The 19,293-nt window shown below is 39.1% G+C and overlaps 1 protein-coding gene across 2 annotated transcripts in view; it reads right to left on the bottom strand.

Annotated features, from left to right (window-relative positions):
• The window catches only part of man1a2 (mannosidase, alpha, class 1A, member 2), a 121,123-nt gene that overhangs the window by 64,929 nt on the left and 36,901 nt on the right, over positions 1 to 19,293 (bottom strand). For both annotated transcript variants that reach the window (XM_053439603.1, XM_053439604.1), the window contains exon 4: positions 10,511 to 10,607. In XM_053439603.1, coding sequence (XP_053295578.1) covers positions 10,511 to 10,607 — 97 coding nt within the window. The remainder of the gene's footprint in view (positions 1 to 10,510; positions 10,608 to 19,293) is intronic.

Here is a 19,293-nt window from a genome sequence, read left to right as displayed (position 1 = left end):
TAAGTAATCGGAAGGGCATTCATCGGAGAAAATGCTTCTGCCAAGACTAACACCTTCTTCAACATTTATATAACATATGTATTTTATATAAATCAATGGGTTATATGGTTCATACCCCAATCCTCCTCAAAATGTATGGAAATCAGTTATGGTGTTTGAGTAGTCCCGCTGACAGACAATGGCAATGAAAGCATAACCTAAAGGTATATTTAATCATTGTGTGTGTGTATATATATATATATATCCTGAAGAAGACTTTGTGCTTGAGAATGGAAGAGCATGTAAGGATGGAGTGAAAATAACATGGAAGTGGTTTTAGTTTATGCATGTGTGTGGTTGTCCTTGACGTTGTTTCAATGATTGATGAATGCATTTTTTGTGCGTGTTTCTAAGCATGATGATATTTTACTTGACAAGAAAGTATGATTTGGACTGCACTTCGGAGTTGTTACTTCTCTACGACTCCCTCTTTGTGTTTGCTCTCTTGCAGCTTCTCTGATTTGGCTTTTATCCTCTTCATCCATCTCATTTCATCTCTTGCATTGTGCTGCCTCTGATGCCCTCGACACAGCCATCTGCACTGGCCTCAGTCTGTCCACACTGCTGTTCATCCTTTGCCTACATTCTCTCTCAGTTATATCTAACACATCAAAACTCTAGTTGTACAAATGAGCAATATAAAAGGAGCAATACTGCCTTAACAGTGATTAAGTTGAAAATAAGTCTGTAAATAGGATAATTACTGCTACTTATTCTTCTGTTGCTTTTTTTTATAAATACCATTTCCAGTCCTGCGACCAATGCAAATTAAACTGTTCACCTCCATTGTGCTTGGTAGATATATCAGAGATGGATATTACATTGCATGTGGATTTACATACTTCTCTGCCAGCTCAGTTGATTATTGTTAAAAATGAACTCTGCTGAACATAAGTTATATTACTTTCAATTTGATAAAAGAGTTTAACTCCTAAACTTTGTCCTCATAATCAAACAGTGTTAATTATAATGAATAATAAACACAACTTTAACCAAACAGGCAAAGCTTACCAAGTGTTAATTTGTATTCAGATCTCAACTTTTGGTTTTTGATCTTCGTTGGCCCTTTTCAGGTTTGAGTATACATCCACTCACTATCACAGCTAGCTTCTCCACATTTCCTCGTCCGCTGTTGCTTCACAATGCATTTCAGCTTGTTTTGCAATGAGCCTAGTGGCGATAAACGTAGCCAAATCAAATCCCGAGATCAACACAGGCCAGTCTGGCTGCGAGTAGACAACTGGTTACCAACTTATTTGGCACCAGACCGAAACATCTGCTGTGTTTTGTTTTTTGCCTCAGAGGGTTAGTGGTCAGACTGGGCCTTCCACTCAACATGAGCTTCCCGACTAAACCCCAGCCTGAATGCATGTCTCCAGGCCCCGTGCCAAAGGGTTTCAGTCGGCTGCACGGTTTTTACTATGAAGCCATTTTAATGGCATGCTCTAGTCTGGCCACAGAAAAGGAAATAAATTGCTTTGAAGCAATATAGCAACAGTTAAAGCAATGTGTACAGGATAAACGTGTGTAAAATGAACAGATAATTTATCAAAAGATCGGCTCAACTGAACTCACAAAGCATTTCAGCTTGTTTTGCAATGAGCCTAGTGGCGATAAACGAAGCCAGGCGGTTTTCAGGTTAGAGGCCAGTCTAAGAGCAGCTTGCCATCACCCAATGGAAGTGGGATAATTGGATGAAGATTGGGCCGATGTATTTGTCATACTTATGAATTGTGTTTCTGCCTATGCAAATTAGGACATATTCAGTAAGTGTGGAGCTCATGTGCATTTTCATTTCATTCATTTCAAAAGAAACTTGTAATACAAAAAGCTTACTTTTCATGTATACTTTTACCATGTAAAGTTGTATTGTGGTAGGAGTAAAGGAAAGAATTAAGCCTATTTGAGTGTATGTTGGCCATATTCGATTAGTGTATAGCTTATTTGCATATTCAAATTCCTTTTCAAAGAAAGTTTCATTTTGATGGGGAGTAGAGGAAAAAAATAGCCCCATTGGGGTGTATTGTTGCCTCACCTTATTGGCACACATCTCGAATTGATGAGAATTAAACATATATCCTCAACTAGGATTTCTTAGGACTTTTAGTATGTTTTTCTGGACACCTCAGAGAAATGATATATGCTGAGTTAATCATTTACAATTAGTCGGTCGTAAAACGCTACTTTGCCTGTACTATATTGGACCCGAAAATACAGAAGACACATTTACTTATTACAGAGTTGTAAACACACTTTACGTGATATTGTTCTGATATGTTTACATATTTTATCACTCAACACTACAAGAGGTCACATGTTTTGTTGGTCTTAATGGTTTTAAGTTTGTTCTTCAACTGTTGATAATCGATATTGAAAATTAACTTAGAAGTTATACACACATTTGCGAATAAGAAATGGTCAGGCAATTACAAGATGCCCTTATTGAATCAAGTAAAATGCAAAGACATGTATCTACAAGAGTTTTCATTTACAAAATTGTAATTAAACAAATTAGTTGAAGTAGAAATTCAATAGAATAAATTGCATGACTATATATGTCTATCTACATAATTTACATATGGAAACAATAGCACTGCATTTTACCCAGCCCTGTTGCTGAATTTCTGCCATGGTAATATAAACATGAGTCCGCAGGCAGAAGGACCAACCAGGTTCAGCCACAACATTTCTACAGCCACCAAAGCTCCCTGCACTGTACTGAAACAGCTCCATTAACTCTGTATCAGGGTAGTTATATCAATTTATAGAAACTCTAACAGCTTCAGAGTAGAGTTATGTGGCGCTGCATTCTGGGCATTTGATCCAGAATGACTCATCCAAATTTTTATTGGCACTATTTTTTTTATTCGAGCCCTTATAATGTGTTTGCATAGAATGTAGAGAGTGACAGAAGGAAAAGCTGAAGCCATTGATTTTAAAGGGGAATACTTTTCATAAAATGTCTCTTTTTTTTACGCCGTTTTCTCAGCAGACAAATCCGCCTGCTCTGAAGAAAATGTTGATGTATTGTCTGGATCCGAATTCAATTCTTTTCTGTCTCATTTGCAACGTAAATGAGCAAACCAAAGTCTGCAAAGTTAGAAATAATGTATTAGGCTCACTCATCTAAATGGAGGTATACCCATTACTGCAAACAGGGTCACATAAGCCTTAAAGTCTTAGGTCTTAAAGGAATCCACATCCGATAAAAACATATCAAAAAGAAAATTGTAATCTTAGACAAACATTTTTGCAGGTTCCTGGTGACATGAGCCTAAATTCCCTAATGACATTTTAATATTCTCTGTAATTATCAGCCTAATGGCAAATACATTTCATCTGCCATTAATTACTACTAATTGATTGCTCTATAGTGCTACAAAACACGGACATTAGAGACAACTATCTGTACCCTCTAGTATAGACACATAGTTCCTTTCCATGTCCGAATTGTCATAATATTATGGGGACTCAATTAATAAAAATGCAATCAAAGCTTTTGAAATCTTTTTTAAGAATTAACTAGCTATAAAGAGCTGATAAAGGTACCATGCAGCCATATTGTCCAGAATGACATAATTTGCCTTGGAGGGCTTCAAAATCTATATCATTGCACCCTTAATTTGGATAAGGCAAAGACAAAATCTACCAAGAATGAAGGAACCATATTCAGGAGGTGCAAAAAAAAATGGGGATCCCTATAATCCTTTATACAGACCAATAAATACACAGCGACTGTTGAAAATCTGTTAACTGCTTTTGTCTAATTTTGTGTGAAATAATGGAAACAACCATTATCACTATTGTCTTCCTATTGCCCAAACCCCAAGTTCTCCCCCTCCTCCCGTCACAAAGAAAGAAGCTTTGGGGCCTCGAGGCAGTCATTATAAAGTGATCATCAGCATTGGGCGCCCACCGTGGTGCCAACCCAACACACACACACGCTAAAAAAAAAAAGAGCGAAAAGCCTGATGTATGATCCTTTCCAGTGCAGGATGTCGCTTTGTCTCTCATCCAACGAGGGAAATCATTGCATTCGTTTAGCAGACATTTTAACCACAGGAACAAAATATTGCCGTTCATTGTGATAATGTGCATTGATGATTTGTAATGGGATATTTTAATCAGAAGGCTGATGGGGGGAGCAGCTGTGCATGTGAGCTTATGAATATGGCAGTGAGGAGGAAATGGTCCTGGGGTTGAGTTAAGCTTCATCACACGAACATCCCTGAAAGTCGTAGGGAAAATGGATCTTTTTAACCCAGATAGATCAGATGTTAGATTTTGGTAGATTTGGGGGGGAAGAATCACTGTTCCCTTTAGCATAAATTAAAGAATAGAGAATAAATTAACTAGTACTGGTAATTTTGTAGTAGTTAACAAAATACTATAAGCACCATTCTCCTCTTTACAGATACTGGCACTCAGTCTCTCCCACCAGAAAATGTCCAATTCCAGCAACTAGCCATAATCCCGCTAACATACAACCAAAAGACAAACTAACGGAAAAGGGCCAAAACATAACATCCTTTGTGTAGGTAACAAGCGATGATCATTTCAGTAGCATCCAAACAAACAGTAACTTCTACCAACAACAAATAGATTCCTGGTTCATTCAGGTGAAACAGCAACAGCAGATTTGGTAAATATCTTTGGAAAAAAAAACATGCAAGTGTGGTGCAATTGTTTTTTCATTTCTCAACTCACCGTTAAAGTAAATTATAGTTGAGGCTGAGTAGTTACTGGAATCATCGTTGACAAAAACTGTGTTAATGGAATTGGTACGGTGCTTTGTATAAAACTGTCCAGATGACAGCGTGCTGTATCCTTAATGTATAAGATAATCACTGAGGAAGATTACCGTCTGCAGATTGTTCAATATCTTGCCATGCAATCCTAATGGAATCCTAAAATGGAATGAAGTCCTTCCTTTATTTCAGGAAGGACTAATGAGACTATTGGTATATTTTAGTTTTATATACTTTCACCGTACTGTTGCTTTTGAAAAGCAGATCTATAAAGCCTCTCACATTTTGTGTGGAAATGTTCTCTTTTTCCCCCACTCTCTCACTCGTCCTTTGGCATTTTGTTTATTCAATGTCCTTCAGCACAAGGACTGATTACTTAGGACAAAGTAATTCTTAAATGGCTACTGAGCTTTGCTTCAGAAGAAGGTTACAAGCAGACCATGCACAAAAAGAAAGAAAGAAAAACTTCTCTTCTCAACTCAGATGTCAGAAAATCAAAGAGACATGAGTGGAAAGGAGGGGCAGACGTGGGATTTCATGTCCCCCATATGCTGTTGGGATGTTGTCAGACTGAGCGATAGAGAAAATGCTTGCAATAAACGTTCAATGTAAAATAAACCAGTATGAAATTATGTTTGTCCACAATCCAGGAGACATAACACAACATGTAATCTGCAGTACAATAGAAATATTAGAATACAATTCTGTCCAGTATCCTTTCTCACTAAGGTTTACATTTAAAGTATCATGTACTACTTGTATCACTGGTCAGTCCAATACTAAAGGTCTTGGTTTATGGGACTAAGCATGGACTGAATATGTCCAGGGCCACAGAGGTGTTTTTTTTTGTCTCCCTCTGCTGTGTCTGAGTCATTGGTCTTCACCCATGGGGATGCATTTCTATGGCGCCACTGTGCAACCTTTTCCAGGACACAATACACCGTTTCGTCCTGGAAGACAATCATGTGAAGACACGAGCTCGACGGCTGCAAAAAAATGCTGCATGGCTTTGAGGAAGAGCGGACTTCTGAATCCACGGTTTTCACGGCATCAACATGAACCCCTCAGAGATATTACGAGAGGGAATTAATATCCAGTAGCTCAACAAAAGATTACACTCCTCAGTGTATATTGATTAAAAAAAAGCTAGAAATCAAAGCAATACCTCATCTGGTATTGTGGTTCTTTGGGATTTTGGTTGAGGCATTATCTCAGAATCTATAGTCAGCTGACTCCCTTGATTGCCCGAGCAGCAAGTTTGATCAAGATTATCAGAGAGAGGGAATTCTTGCCCAACAAAGAACGGTGGCTCGAGGTAATTACAAACTAGCAGCAAAGTGTTTCTGTTCTAGTGCAATGGGATGACTTACAGGTTTTCTAAGTGATTAAAAGTTTTTTTTAAAAAAGAGAAATGGGAATACAATGTATTCCTACCACCTTAAAAAACATAGGAATGTGCCAGTAAAAATATATTATGTAAAAAATTATTGACTAGGATGATGCTTTCGTCTGCCAAGGCTAACGCTTTAACTCGGCCTGTTTAGGAAAATCCTGGATCCACCCATTCCATCCAATTGTTATTGGGTATTCGCCCCACCACAAAATTTCATGAAATCGATTTAGTAGTTTTTGAGTAATCAGTGATACAAAAACAAGTCAAACCGGGGCTCATATCTCATTTTCATTTTCCTCATCAAGATCCACGAATTGTTCCCTCGGGAAAATGGTAAAATATCACTCACAAAAAACACACGTAAAAACGAGCCCCTTTGACAATATATAAAAATCCTGGATAGGCCCTTATTTTGAGATCCTTGCCAAAACTGAATGAGTTATTTCTTGGTCAAAGCCGTGTCCTTTTACCAAGTTTCGTGGAAATGTGTTCAGTCGTTTGTGCATAATCCTGCTGACAATCAAACCAACAAATACAAAAAAAAAATAGACAGACTGGCTAAGACATGACATGTATTACATGATGTAATACACATTTAAGACAAGCCAATAGTGGTATTAACCAAGTTTTTATTTATTATACAAAAAATTTGAAAAATCATGACCCAGCCGTTCTTGCAACACCATGTCTGTGTTACATGAGACTTGATACTGACAGATAATCTCCACGGGCAACAAGATGCACAAACAACCATAGTAATAAAGTAATGGACAAAGCAAGTGTTATGAATAATGAGTGAGCTCTCTCAAGCACTGGACTGGCAGAAAGGCCAGTTGTCCAAAATTGATTCCAGTTTTGCATCATCTCCTCCGCCTTCTACCCAACAGGCATCGAGCAACAACAAGCCTCAGGCAGTCTGTGATATCATTTAAGTGGAGCATGTCAAACTGCCTCTGGGAGAATGCAATGTGCCTAAGAAGTGAGAGATTTGCACCTGTGGGTTATTTTGTGCTGACAGACATGATGGGATTCAACAAATGACTCAAGTAGGGTTATGTCAAAGTCACAAATAAAATCTAGGAAGTAAATAAGCAACTCGAGGAAACAACACTCGTTGACCTTTTGCTTTTACCTCCGTCTTGTTTCTCTGTTGGTTTCTTTATTGTTTGACAAAATTAAATTAACATTAAATTTAAAGGGGACTTCTAGTTCTTGACTCTGCTGAGTCGCGTTCCATCTGAAATTGTTATTGTTTAACATTATATATATTATTCAGTCTGTGTCGCTCATGCAAAGAAAAGGAGGTCTCAATTAACTTCACTATTCCAGATAAGAAAACCTGTAGAATCTTGAGTTGCCTAGAAAGAAAGGAAGACAGTGGTGTGGACTTACATTCACACTGAAGTCCTAATTGATGTAACATGACCTTCGCTTGCTGTGAGCATTTTCCAGTAAAAATGCCCATCTGAAGCCTGGCCTTCAAGCTGTCTCACCCACAACGTCACCAAGGGTCAAGAGTTTTCAACCAGAATCAATGGTGGCTTATGCTCTTCACAGCACTATCCATAGATACCATTACTCTGTGTGTGTTGGGAGGCAGACAAAGAGTTACAACCTAGAGATGAATAAAGTTAAGTACAGAGCTAGTGCGACCAGAGCTACAAGATACAAAAAGCCCTGAACTGGCAGTCTGCGATTCACACAAGTAGTTTACCAGGACCATAACTTAAACAGTTTTTAGGATGTAATTTGTCTGACCAACAATCTATAAAATCTCTATGTGTTTCAATTACTGAGATGAATGATAAAGAAGAGCTGTAAATCCCTATATTGGAGAAGCTGAAATTATTCCAAAACATAAAATGATTTACACACAAAAGGTATATTCATATGTAATGATTCAGTATCCATAAACACAAAGACGAAGATGTGGATGATATTCAAGCTAACTATGAGGGGAGGAGGGGGAGAACTTGGGGTTTGGGTAATAGGAAATAAAATAGTGATAATGGTGTTTCCTTTATTCTTGATAGATAATTTTTTTGCCTTATCAAAATTAAGGGTGTAATGATATAGATTTTAAAGCCCTCCAAGGCATTTCTCATTCCGGATAAATTAGATTCAAACGTTGCTGGATCTTGTCAACATGTAGTGATTGCCTTGTGTGTGCGCGTATGCACAGCTCTATGTTAGTGTACATTTACTGTAGCTTACTGGTTGTATCTGACACTGCTTTAACTGTGCTCTCTTAACCCAGCTTGAACAAAATTTCTTTTCCAAGGCCATGCGTTATCCTTGCTTGAACCGCTTACCCTTGAGACAAAGCCTGTGTTTGAATCTGTGCTCAAAATCAGCTCTACTCGATCTCCACAGAGCAGAAGAAAACAAGAGCCAGGCACTGGACTCAATGTTATCTGAGCCTGGTACCACAATAGCCCCTTTTACACAGTATGTTTAAGGTGGGAATGTTGTAAATTTTGCATTCTGTATAAAAAGGTACAAACACAGAATTTGATTTGTCGTTTATTCTTGCAGTGGACATGTTTACTGAATAGCTTATCGTCTAAAGATCTAGATTCAAGTTTTCTTCAAGACAACTTGATGGTCATTTAGTAAATTATGGTCCCATTTAGAGTCAAATAAACGATGAATCATGTTAGGCATTGGGGGCGTAGATACTGGATGGTTGACAGCTAGGCCCATCTAATGGGTGCAAGTGGATTTGCAGTGTCCTTGAGCTCTCAGTCAGGCTCCACCCCCTGCTCTTAAAAAAATAGTTAGTTTTGGTTGCTCTCTCTCTTTCTGCTTGTATCTCGCATGTTTTGTAAGGCCACCCTAACAACCTGCAGATACCCAGACTGAATCCAGCCATGACAACAAGGCAGGAGAAATTAGCAACACTGGTCAACACATAGACATTAAGAAACACATAGATGAACACTCAGCCAGGCAAGAACCAACCAACAAATGGAAACACACTTAGCATCCATCTACCATTTAGCAGCGGCTCATAACACAGACGCCTCATCCTTACCACCCACCCCCACGTCGAATTGGCAACTCAAACACTTGGATGAATAAACACAAAGCAACATCTTACCATAAATATGCATAAATTCACACTCATGAGCAGAGACAAAGACAGTATTCCTGCAATCAAGTACAGATTATTGTGAATTTTAACTTGAAATACAGCTGTGGACATTTTTATACTAATATAATACTGAAATAAGAATTTTCAGTAGTCTCAAGGATGAGAAGTGAAGAATATAAAAGGCAAATGTAATGTCTGTCAATTAAGGCCTGCAGCACCCACAGCTGTTCCATAAAGAGAGAGCTCACCAGGAAATGTGTTTATTCAAATTATGCCTATCAAGCTGTCTCTGCGGCCTGTAGATCTCTGGATATTTTTAACACTTTCCTCATCCTCTGTGACAGCTACACGACTATAGAAGACAGGAATATGTGATATGTGGGGCAGCATCAGAGCAAGTGTGGAAAACAGGGTTTTGTCATAAGTGTTTGCTCAGAACATTTTCCGGAATAATTGGAGAAGGATAATTTATTTTGTGTATGCATATATACCACTATCAGCTTCTGCCCCCAAAAATTCATATTGAGTCTCTAATCTGAGTAGCCTGAGTGTCTTAAACCATGAAGTGAGTTCAACTTATTCAGACTCTCTTAGGGTTTATCTGCTTCACTGAGCCCATTTGAGCACAATGTCAAATGCGAGGCCTTGGTCAAAGTGGGTAACCTCGTCATTGCTCTAAAATGGTCGGGAACAACTCGCAAAGGTGTGAAGATTCTCCTGCTGTGACAATCAAACAAGTTCCCTCATGACTGGACCTTAAAAAGTCTTTAACTCCCACTGTCTAATGCAAAATCTCATATTATAACCATTTCATTGTGTGAAACATTTATTCAGGCTTAAATATTGTTAACCTAAGAATGAGATTACTTTAACTAAAGGCATAATATTGTAACAGGAAAAACTTCATGAATGTAGTATTGTCTTACGACACTGCATAGTTTGACAGCTTAATTGGTTTATACATGGATAAAGATCATTACCAATGCTTTAAACATTTTCAGATTTTCTGTCTTATCTTACATTTCAATGATGCATGTTCTGCTAATTTTGTGCTTGTAGTCTTCCAAAAGTAACATGCTTCTTGGTGGAGGCATATTCAGATAACTTTGACAAAGAGACAGGGTATTTCTACATGTATGTTTCTGTAAGATTGTGTATAAATGTCAGAATCCATGTGTGAGCAGACGGATGATTGGCACAGAGAGCAGAGGGATAGGGTGGGTTGTCTTGACCTACCAAAGATATTAGTGGAATGTCCCTTCTTGGCGAGTGGCTTCAGCTCGTTATGACCCCAGCCGTACTGTCTGTAGCTGTCCCACGCATGTTTCATCATCTGCAAAGAAATCAAAATATTAAAATAAGTAAGTACATCAATATATGAGAATTTGCGTGTGACAACTCCTTTGGACAACTGTACGTCCAAATAAATGCTGAGCAGAGACAACTGAAAGTAACCTGTGTGCACGTGCAGCACCGTTACTGCAATAGATTCTTACAACGGAATCAACACTTTTCAAATCCCAAGAAGAAGAAAAACACCTTGATTTGTGTTTTTCTTTTATTCATCGAACAAGAATGTAAGGACAACAATCCACCCCAAAGTACACGTGCAGAGACACACACAAAGAATCGCTGGCAGGACTAAAGTGAGGCCATGACCCTAAAGACTTTAATCTGGAAGATGTGGCATCAGAGTTCACATACACACAAATATATACACACACCCACACACTTCATTGTTTAAAGGAGAGAATATACAACTGCAGATGTAATACTCATATTCAGTATCACAATGTCTTTGTATTTCCCTTTAGTGCCTCACTCTTTTTGCCTCGTCCTTGTGTCTGTGCACATTTGTCCACCAGGTAGAACAAAATAAGATTGTATTCTTCATGTGACCTTTGAATCCAGGCTGCGTGAGACAGGCTTGTGAAGGGGGAAGAAGATAAAAAGAGCAAGAGATTGCGAGATGAGCTCTGACATGGAGGCTGATGTTGAGAAGAGGCGCTGCAGGGCAACGGAGAAGATGACAGAGCCGAAGAAGGAAGAGGTGCCAGTTTTTACTGAAGCAATGCTGATCTCTGTCACTGTCTAACCTTTTTTTCATTCCTCCATAACCTGAACTCTCAGAAAAGTAAATTTACTGTCTTTCTGGTAATGTCAGTCACTCTGTGGACATCTGTTGATTTACTTATCTACATTACTCTGTCCTTCTACCTGGCAGCTTTCCTATATGTCCCTCTGCCAGCTGCTCTCTCTCTACATGCCTTCAGCTCATCACATTATCTCAGTGATGACCTTCATGTTGATGGGATGCCGGTGATCCGACTATCCCACAGTTGTTTTAGTTTTTTTACTCTGTTTGGAATTAACAGGGACAATGCCATCAATAAACATTCCTGTAAATGAGCCAGTTTAGCCAAATTGGCAATTTTTCAAATTTTTCAAATTTTGAGTAAATGTTTTAAAATAAACCTCCATTCTTTGACCTCTGTTGAACTCCAGATTTTCAGGTTTAGATTGTTCTCTCCCACAGCTCTAAAATTATTTTAAAAGACTCACAGCTGAGACCAATTCCTACAACTTTTTAAAGGAGCTCTTTAAAAATCTATCACCAGTCGCATTAGACTGACAGTTTACAAACCACAATCCTCATCAATAGAGTATTGTTGCCAGTCGTTTTCAGAATAAAGATACATTCACAGAAGACAACACGTATTTACCCTATAGCAGACTAAACCCATCTGCCAAGCAATAAAGCTCTACAAAAATGCATTACTTCAAATCAAATCATAATTTCATTCATGAGGTGCCCAGATGGACTATCTATGTAGAAGCAAGGCTCCTTGTGTAAGCATCTGCTCCAGTGCAACTTTACTTCAATTTTGTTGTATTGTAAGAGATCCTAAGATTTCAGTCTAAGAGGGATTCTGTTGGGTGTGGCCCCTGGTTGTTTAGTCGAAACAAAAGGTGATTTCCCACTGGTCAAACATTCCCCAGGACTTGGTTCAACTACCTTTGCTACCACTGGAGGAGCCAGGTTTGAAATCAAGTTATGGTAAGACAGTTGAACAGTGTGTCTCTGGGTATCAGCGCTGTGATCAACTGGCGACCTATTCAAGGTATACACCGCTTGCCTAACGTCAACTGCAATTAGCTCAAGATCCCTGTGACCCTATGATAAGTATTAGGATAATCATGGCTGATTTGTTAGGTGGGTCGATGGGAAGACGGAGATCGTTTGACCCCAAAAAATGTCCCTGCTCCAGGTGTAGTACTTTTTGGATGTTGAGGAACTTTCGGGCTGGGGTTTGAAGGGCTGACTTTGCTGACTGGTCAAGCACCATCACGTTCTCTGCAACATTTGTAACCTCTTTTTTGTTAATATGATGACAATAATCAAGAAGGAGCTGCCAAAGAGATTTATATATATATATACACATATACATTTATATTTCATGCTCCATTGTCATGCATATAACAGAGATAGCTAAAAACTATGTTTTTTCTACATCAGCGGACTAATTGTCATAATGTCCCTGTGCAATTGGCTGTGGAAACGTAAATCACAATTCTGTTGAGAAACTTTTACCACTGGGAAGGTTTCTGCACATTAGTTCTTTGGGAATCAAAGTTCCTGAAACTTTGGTTGGAAAGGCCCTTAAATAAGCAATTGAGACCACGATGAACAGTATACAGTAACTAAGCTATCTGTCAGCCACCTTATATCTCTCTCAACCAAGCTATGTGTTTGTCCCTGCCCGTCTACCTGCTTGCCTCTTTATGCCACCATGTGGGGATCAGTATCCAGGCACGTTTCTCTTTCTCTCTGGGGCCAGCAGGCAGCCAAGCTAATAAAGACAAGGGCCAGGGGTTTCTTTGGATTCTTAGCCTCATGGCTTTCTATGACGCACTTCATGCACACAGCGCAGCTTATAAATCACATTAATACACACCATGACACTGACACTTAAGCTTTGGCTGGCTCCTTCTGATCTGGGTTGATTGGATGCTCCATCAAATTTTGATTGGCCCATATACCAAGGACAAGCTAAACAGTGCAGGGTGGTTGACAATGTTGACAAACTGCTTATTTAAAGGACCTTGGAATACTAATTGAAAATCAAGCTACTAAATTCTGTGATTGATTTTGACAGCTACCTCTTGCCTTCATAGCATCTTGAGAACCAAAAGCCCGGGAGCAGGTAACGTAGGTTTGTTTTGGCAAAAACTGGCTGGTTATTATCAAAATTAGATCCAAGCCAAATTAGCAATTACTGCAGAATTAGCCACACAGGCTTTAAAGAAAAACTTGGGAGCCAAACCCAATGTTTTTAGAATCCCTGACAAGGAAAATTAAACCTTCATCAATATGTAAGTCTACTATGAATACTGAATCAAATAGTTCTGAGTAATGTCGAGAGGTTGCCGTTATTGCCAAAATCATTGACCGTCATTAACCTACTCTGTTTTGGCTCACGGCTTTGTTTTTTAAGGCCCCTTATGGTAAAAGTGGAGCAGTTAGGAAATTCTGTTAAATGATGCATCTTTCTGCTCTTTACTTTGAGATACAAGCCATTAAATAAAATGCTGTTAAGAGCCCGCCTGGGACAAGCTTTCCGGGCAAACCAACGGCAATGATGGGATGGAAAAAGGGAAAAGAACTGTAAATGTCACACCAGGAAAGCAAAAGGAACGCTTCAATAGCATTTATTATCATAGGACTAATAACCATGGAAAGAATTTTCTTTTCAAGTGGCTTATGTAACCATGATTTTCCAGACAAACTATCCCCAACCTCAATGTTAATTTGCCCACACACAGCGAACAGGATGCAGCTACAAATATGGAGTGTGAACGCTTAGCAACAACTGTAACTATTGACTTGGCAATAAAGCCTGCATGTTTCAAAGATTTCATTAAATTATCTAACCTGAATAGGAAAATGTTTAGACTTATGTTTCACAGTCGCAAAAGGGCTTGCTCCTTGTGGGAACTGTTGGGTTTCTATGTTTTTTGTTTTTTTTAAGGTCTTGACCTTCTGTGTAAAGTGCCTTGAGATAAAGTATATTATGATTTGGCGCAATACAAATAAAATTGAATGGAAACTGTTATTACTTGTGAGTAGGGGCTACACTGAGAGCAGAGGAGCAACTTTATATGCATTGGTTTTGGTTGTGATTCTGAGTGTGTTTAAACACTAAACATTTCTATGAATGGCCCAGTCTCACTCACCTGACCTCTTCCTACAACACTGAAATCCTCTTTCGACATCGGTTCCCAACAACAGGTTCTTTCTCAAGAGTTTTACTTATTTTTGTTTCCAAGCAGCTTGGGGAAATATTTCAACCCCTTTGACACAGGGCAACCAGCGCTGCTCCTAGTTTTATTAAAGAAAAATATCTCAAGCTATGTAACTAAATTTATTATTTATGATATATCAATTGATATGATCATATATGATACATCATTTATAATTAATAATAAACCATTTTCCTCTCACATTACGCATGCCTAGGGGCTGGTCTGGCATGCCCGCAAAAAAGGCAGGTAAAGAAAGCGCGGATGCAGACAATTTGCCCGTGAAGCAGCTGACCGATCACAACAGAGTGGGCCAGCGGAGCAACAATCAGAGCAAAATAACAAAATGTTTAAGCCATTTCCTTTTCCATGACCTGCGGGTAAAATCTGCAGAATTGGCAATGGAGTTTAACCAGAGTTTGCCTTTCACTGGATAGTTCCATTCACAACAAAAACAAATCCCCTGCAGTATTCAGGTGAGAGGTGGAGCAGAAGACAGAGGCAGGATGTAACGTATTAATTCTGCTAGGTAGATCACAAGATTTTCTTGACAACACAAAGACCCCGGCATCAGCTCTTATCACCAAAAACTCTCTTGAAATCTTCATTGGTGTCTTCTACCCTTTTTACCGCTTTTCAGCGAGGAGTATGAGAAAGTATATAGAAAATGTAAACCTGTTCAAATATTAAGCAATTTATGAACCCGAATATGAGCATCATATGTCTACTATAAATAATTGTTGCGTTCTTTTCTACTTCTTGGTCAACCTCACCTTTGTATTCCTAGTTTAGGTTTAGGTTTAGGTTAGTTTATTGGTCTCCACCAGGGAGAAATTTGTCGTGAAGACAGGGAACATGTTGCATACATAAAAACACATACAGTACAAAAAGAACATCAAGTTAAAAGTCTGGTGGAGTAAACAGACCACTAGACAATCCTGCACATGCAGCAAGCCGACGTGAACGCATTCACATGCTTCCACACCGCTACTCTAACTGTAATCATAAATATACATTCATATCAGCATCACATAACCTCAAGCATACATTAATCCGTTCACTCACATACAGTATGTCCATAGTTTGACTCATAATACATTCATTTCCATATACACATAGCCTATGTTCGTATACATATACAGAAACATTGCAATCATTTCCTGCTGTTGAGAAGTTTGGTTGATACAGGCACAAAGGAATGTTTGTATCGATTGTGCCTGCACAAGGGAAGCCTATATCTCCTTCCAGAGTTCAGGAGAGTATATTCACTATTCAGCACATGAGAACTATCTGTTAAAATGGCATTTGCCTGTCTGATCGTCGCCTGCTCAAAAAGGTCCTGTGGATTTAGGGGGGGTGTTATTCCCATAATCTTGCCAGCAGTTTTGACAAGGCTTGAGATTTCAGCTCTAGATTTAACAGATAGGTTACCAAACCAGCTGGTGATACCATAGCGGAGTATTGACTCAATTGCTGCTCTATAAAAAATTAGCATAATATTTTTGCAAACTCCAAATACTCTGAGCCTACGTAGGAAATGGAGACGTTGGTGAATTTTGGCACAAACATTGGCCACCTGTGTGCCCCATCTCAAATCGCTGTCAACATGGACACCAAGGTACCTGAATGTTTTGACCTGCACAATGTCCTGGCCATGGACAGCCACAGGGCTCTGGTCTCCCATTGATCTAGGATCCAACAACATCTCAACAGTTTTAGTTGTATTAATGAGCAGCGAGTGGGCATCACACCAGTTGACAAACTTGTCAACCGCAAGTTGATGAACACTCAAATTAGTATGTTTGGTGAGCAGGCTAAGTATGACAGTGTCATCAGAAAATTTTACTGTGAATTGATTTGGCTCAGAACTGACACAGTCGTTGGTATACAACGTGTACAGAAAAGGTGAACTAACACACCCCTGGGGGGCACCAGTGCTGCATACAGCCAGATCAGACAAAGCTGAGTTAAACTTAACCTTCTGTGGCCTATTCGATAAAAAAAGAATAGTACCACCGAATTAAGAAAGGATTGACATTTAGCTGAACTAATTTCTTCAAAAGAATGTGTGGTTGAATGAGATTAAAAGCGGAACTAAAATCAACAAAAAGAAGTCTAGCATATCCAGCTGGATTTTCTAGGTGCTTCAGAACAAGATGCATTACAGTCGCTATGGCATCACTTGTGCTGCGGTTTTTGGTGTAGGCAAATTGATATTTATCAAGCGCTGGTTGCACAGCTGTTCGAAGCTTCTCTATCATGATCTTCTCTAATGATTTAAAAACATTTGAGGTGATGGCCACCGGCCGGTAATCATTGTCCTCCTGGGGACTGACCTTTTTAGGTATGGGTAGTATAATAGATTTTTTCCATAGTCTTGGCACTGTATAAGTGTCCATGGAAAACTGGAATAGTTTCACCCAGACCGGGGACAGTTCCTCGGCAAAAGATTTCAAAATAAAAGCTGACAGGCCGTCTGGACCTGTTGCCTTTTTAATCTGAATAGTTTTAAAAGTTTTAATGACTGTTTCCAGATCAATTACAATCCTATCCACATTTAAATCACAAATCACAGATTCTAAAACATCGGCACAATCTGCACTGTTATCAACATTAAAACGCATATAAAAATTGTTCAGTTCATTTGCCCTGGTCATTTCGTTATGAGCAAACAGAGGTTTCTTTTTCGCGTCCATGTTCGTCATATGTCTAATTGAGTCCCAAAGTTTCTTAGTATTGCATTCCGCCAAGTTTTGCTCTGCCCGTTCTTTATGTTGATGGCGCGCTGCTGTTATCTTCAGATTTAGGTCCTTTTGGGCCGCTCGGACCGCCGCTTTATCCCCCAACTTGAAAGCGCCTTTTTTCCTTTTAATACAGTCCATAATGTCAGGGGTAAAATAAGATTTATTGTTGGGATACCGTTTAATTGTCTTTGTGGGTATGACAGACTCAATGCAAAAATTGATGTAATCAGTAGTTGCTTCTGTAGCACTGTCTATGTCCGTATCCTTGAGAAAGATATCCCAATCCGTACAAAGGAAGCATCCCTTCAGCTCCTCCAATTTATCATTAGTCCATACCTTCACCGTCTGAGTGACCGGTTTGGTAGATTTAAAAACAGACCGATATGTGGGAAGCAGCTGAATTACGTTATGGTCTGAGTTTTTAAGTGGAGGTCTGGCTCTGGCAGTATATGCATCTTTAATATTCCCATAACATTTGTCCAGTATATTATTATTCCTGGTGCTGCACTTCACATATTGGTCAAATCCTGGCAGCGTTTTATTTAAGCTGCAATGATTGAAATCCCCAAGTATCATCATTGGGGCATCAGGCTTGCTTTCTAGATGACGGTGAACACAGTCTGCGATTAGATTTGCTGCCCTGCCCGCATTACCGCTGGGTGGGACATAGACAACGCACACAAACAAATTGGTAAATTCCCGGGGGAGATAGAGTGGCCGCAAGGTGACACACAAAAGCTCTAAATCGGGGGTGCATATACTGTCCCTCACTGCAAGGTTTCGGCACCATCTGTCATTGATGTAGATACACACGCCCCCTCCGCGGAGTTTACGTCTCTGTCCAAACGTACATGGGAAAACCCCTCAATCTGAATAAAATTGTCCGGAACATCCTTACCGAACCAAGTCTCCGTAAAAGCCATAATGCCCGACTCCCGATATTCATAGCAGGCTCCCACCTGTTGACGCAGATCATCCATTTTAGTGAGTCCTGCTGGTGGGTAATCTTCTTGTCAATTTGTAACCACTGTAATCTAAGACTTCAACCCTAATCACTGTCTAAACCACCACAGACACAGTCTGTCCCTTTGCAGGATTCATCAGATTTTCTGGGTCAGCTGCTTGGCAAGGCTGGAATCACTGGAATCATTTCCACCAATACTGTATGATTTGAATACATTCATATTAATTAATGGTATTATCAATCACCCCACTTTGCTTCCAAATCACAACTCACAAATTTGCAAAGGCATGTGCTTTTGCATACTGTCAATAAATGGACCGCCTTGTGTGCAGTTTCTTTAATTAAGCTTACAGTGGCATTTTAGCCAATACCAATATACTGGGATACAGAGGGTTTCTGCCATTTTAAGTAAACACCCCCATGTGTGCAGTGTGCAATCCTCCTCCCCCCCCAGTTTACTGTTGTTCTGCAACAGTCTAACACGCTGGTTAAAAAGTCTTAAAACCACCACTTCATTAGTATCTGACCTGGTTTATTAAACATTACACTGTTTCCAATACCTGAGGCACAAGCTACTTCACATGAAGAAACAGGCAACACGGACTTTGGCAATAATTATGTTATTTAACAAACATTTATTTCTGCAAAAAAATACAAGATGATGACTGACACTGCTCCTTGTACGTGAGGATTAAATACAAATATTATGTCTATAAAATATTTAAAACACTTCAAATAAAAACATGTGAAACTATGTCAAAGTGGCTTGTCTTCAAATTGTAGATAATTAAACAATTTTAATATTGGATGGTATATATGTATACTGTACCTCCCTGTGTTTAAGTCCCAACCACAAAATGTCCATACAAAGTGGATTATATGTGGAACAAGTCTGTGATTCAGCAACTATTTATTGCTCTGAGTTTAGTTATTATTTAATTTCAGTATTGATACATTTTGCTGGGGTTTTAAAGGCTGAGTTTCATTGATGGCTTATCAAACCAAAAACC

The sequence above is a fragment of the Pleuronectes platessa genome, chromosome 14, assembly GCF_947347685.1.
Source record: "Pleuronectes platessa chromosome 14, fPlePla1.1, whole genome shotgun sequence".
In the NCBI taxonomy this organism is placed as follows: domain Eukaryota; kingdom Metazoa; phylum Chordata; class Actinopteri; order Pleuronectiformes; family Pleuronectidae; genus Pleuronectes; species Pleuronectes platessa.
This window is presented reverse-complemented; position numbering and strand designations above follow the sequence as displayed.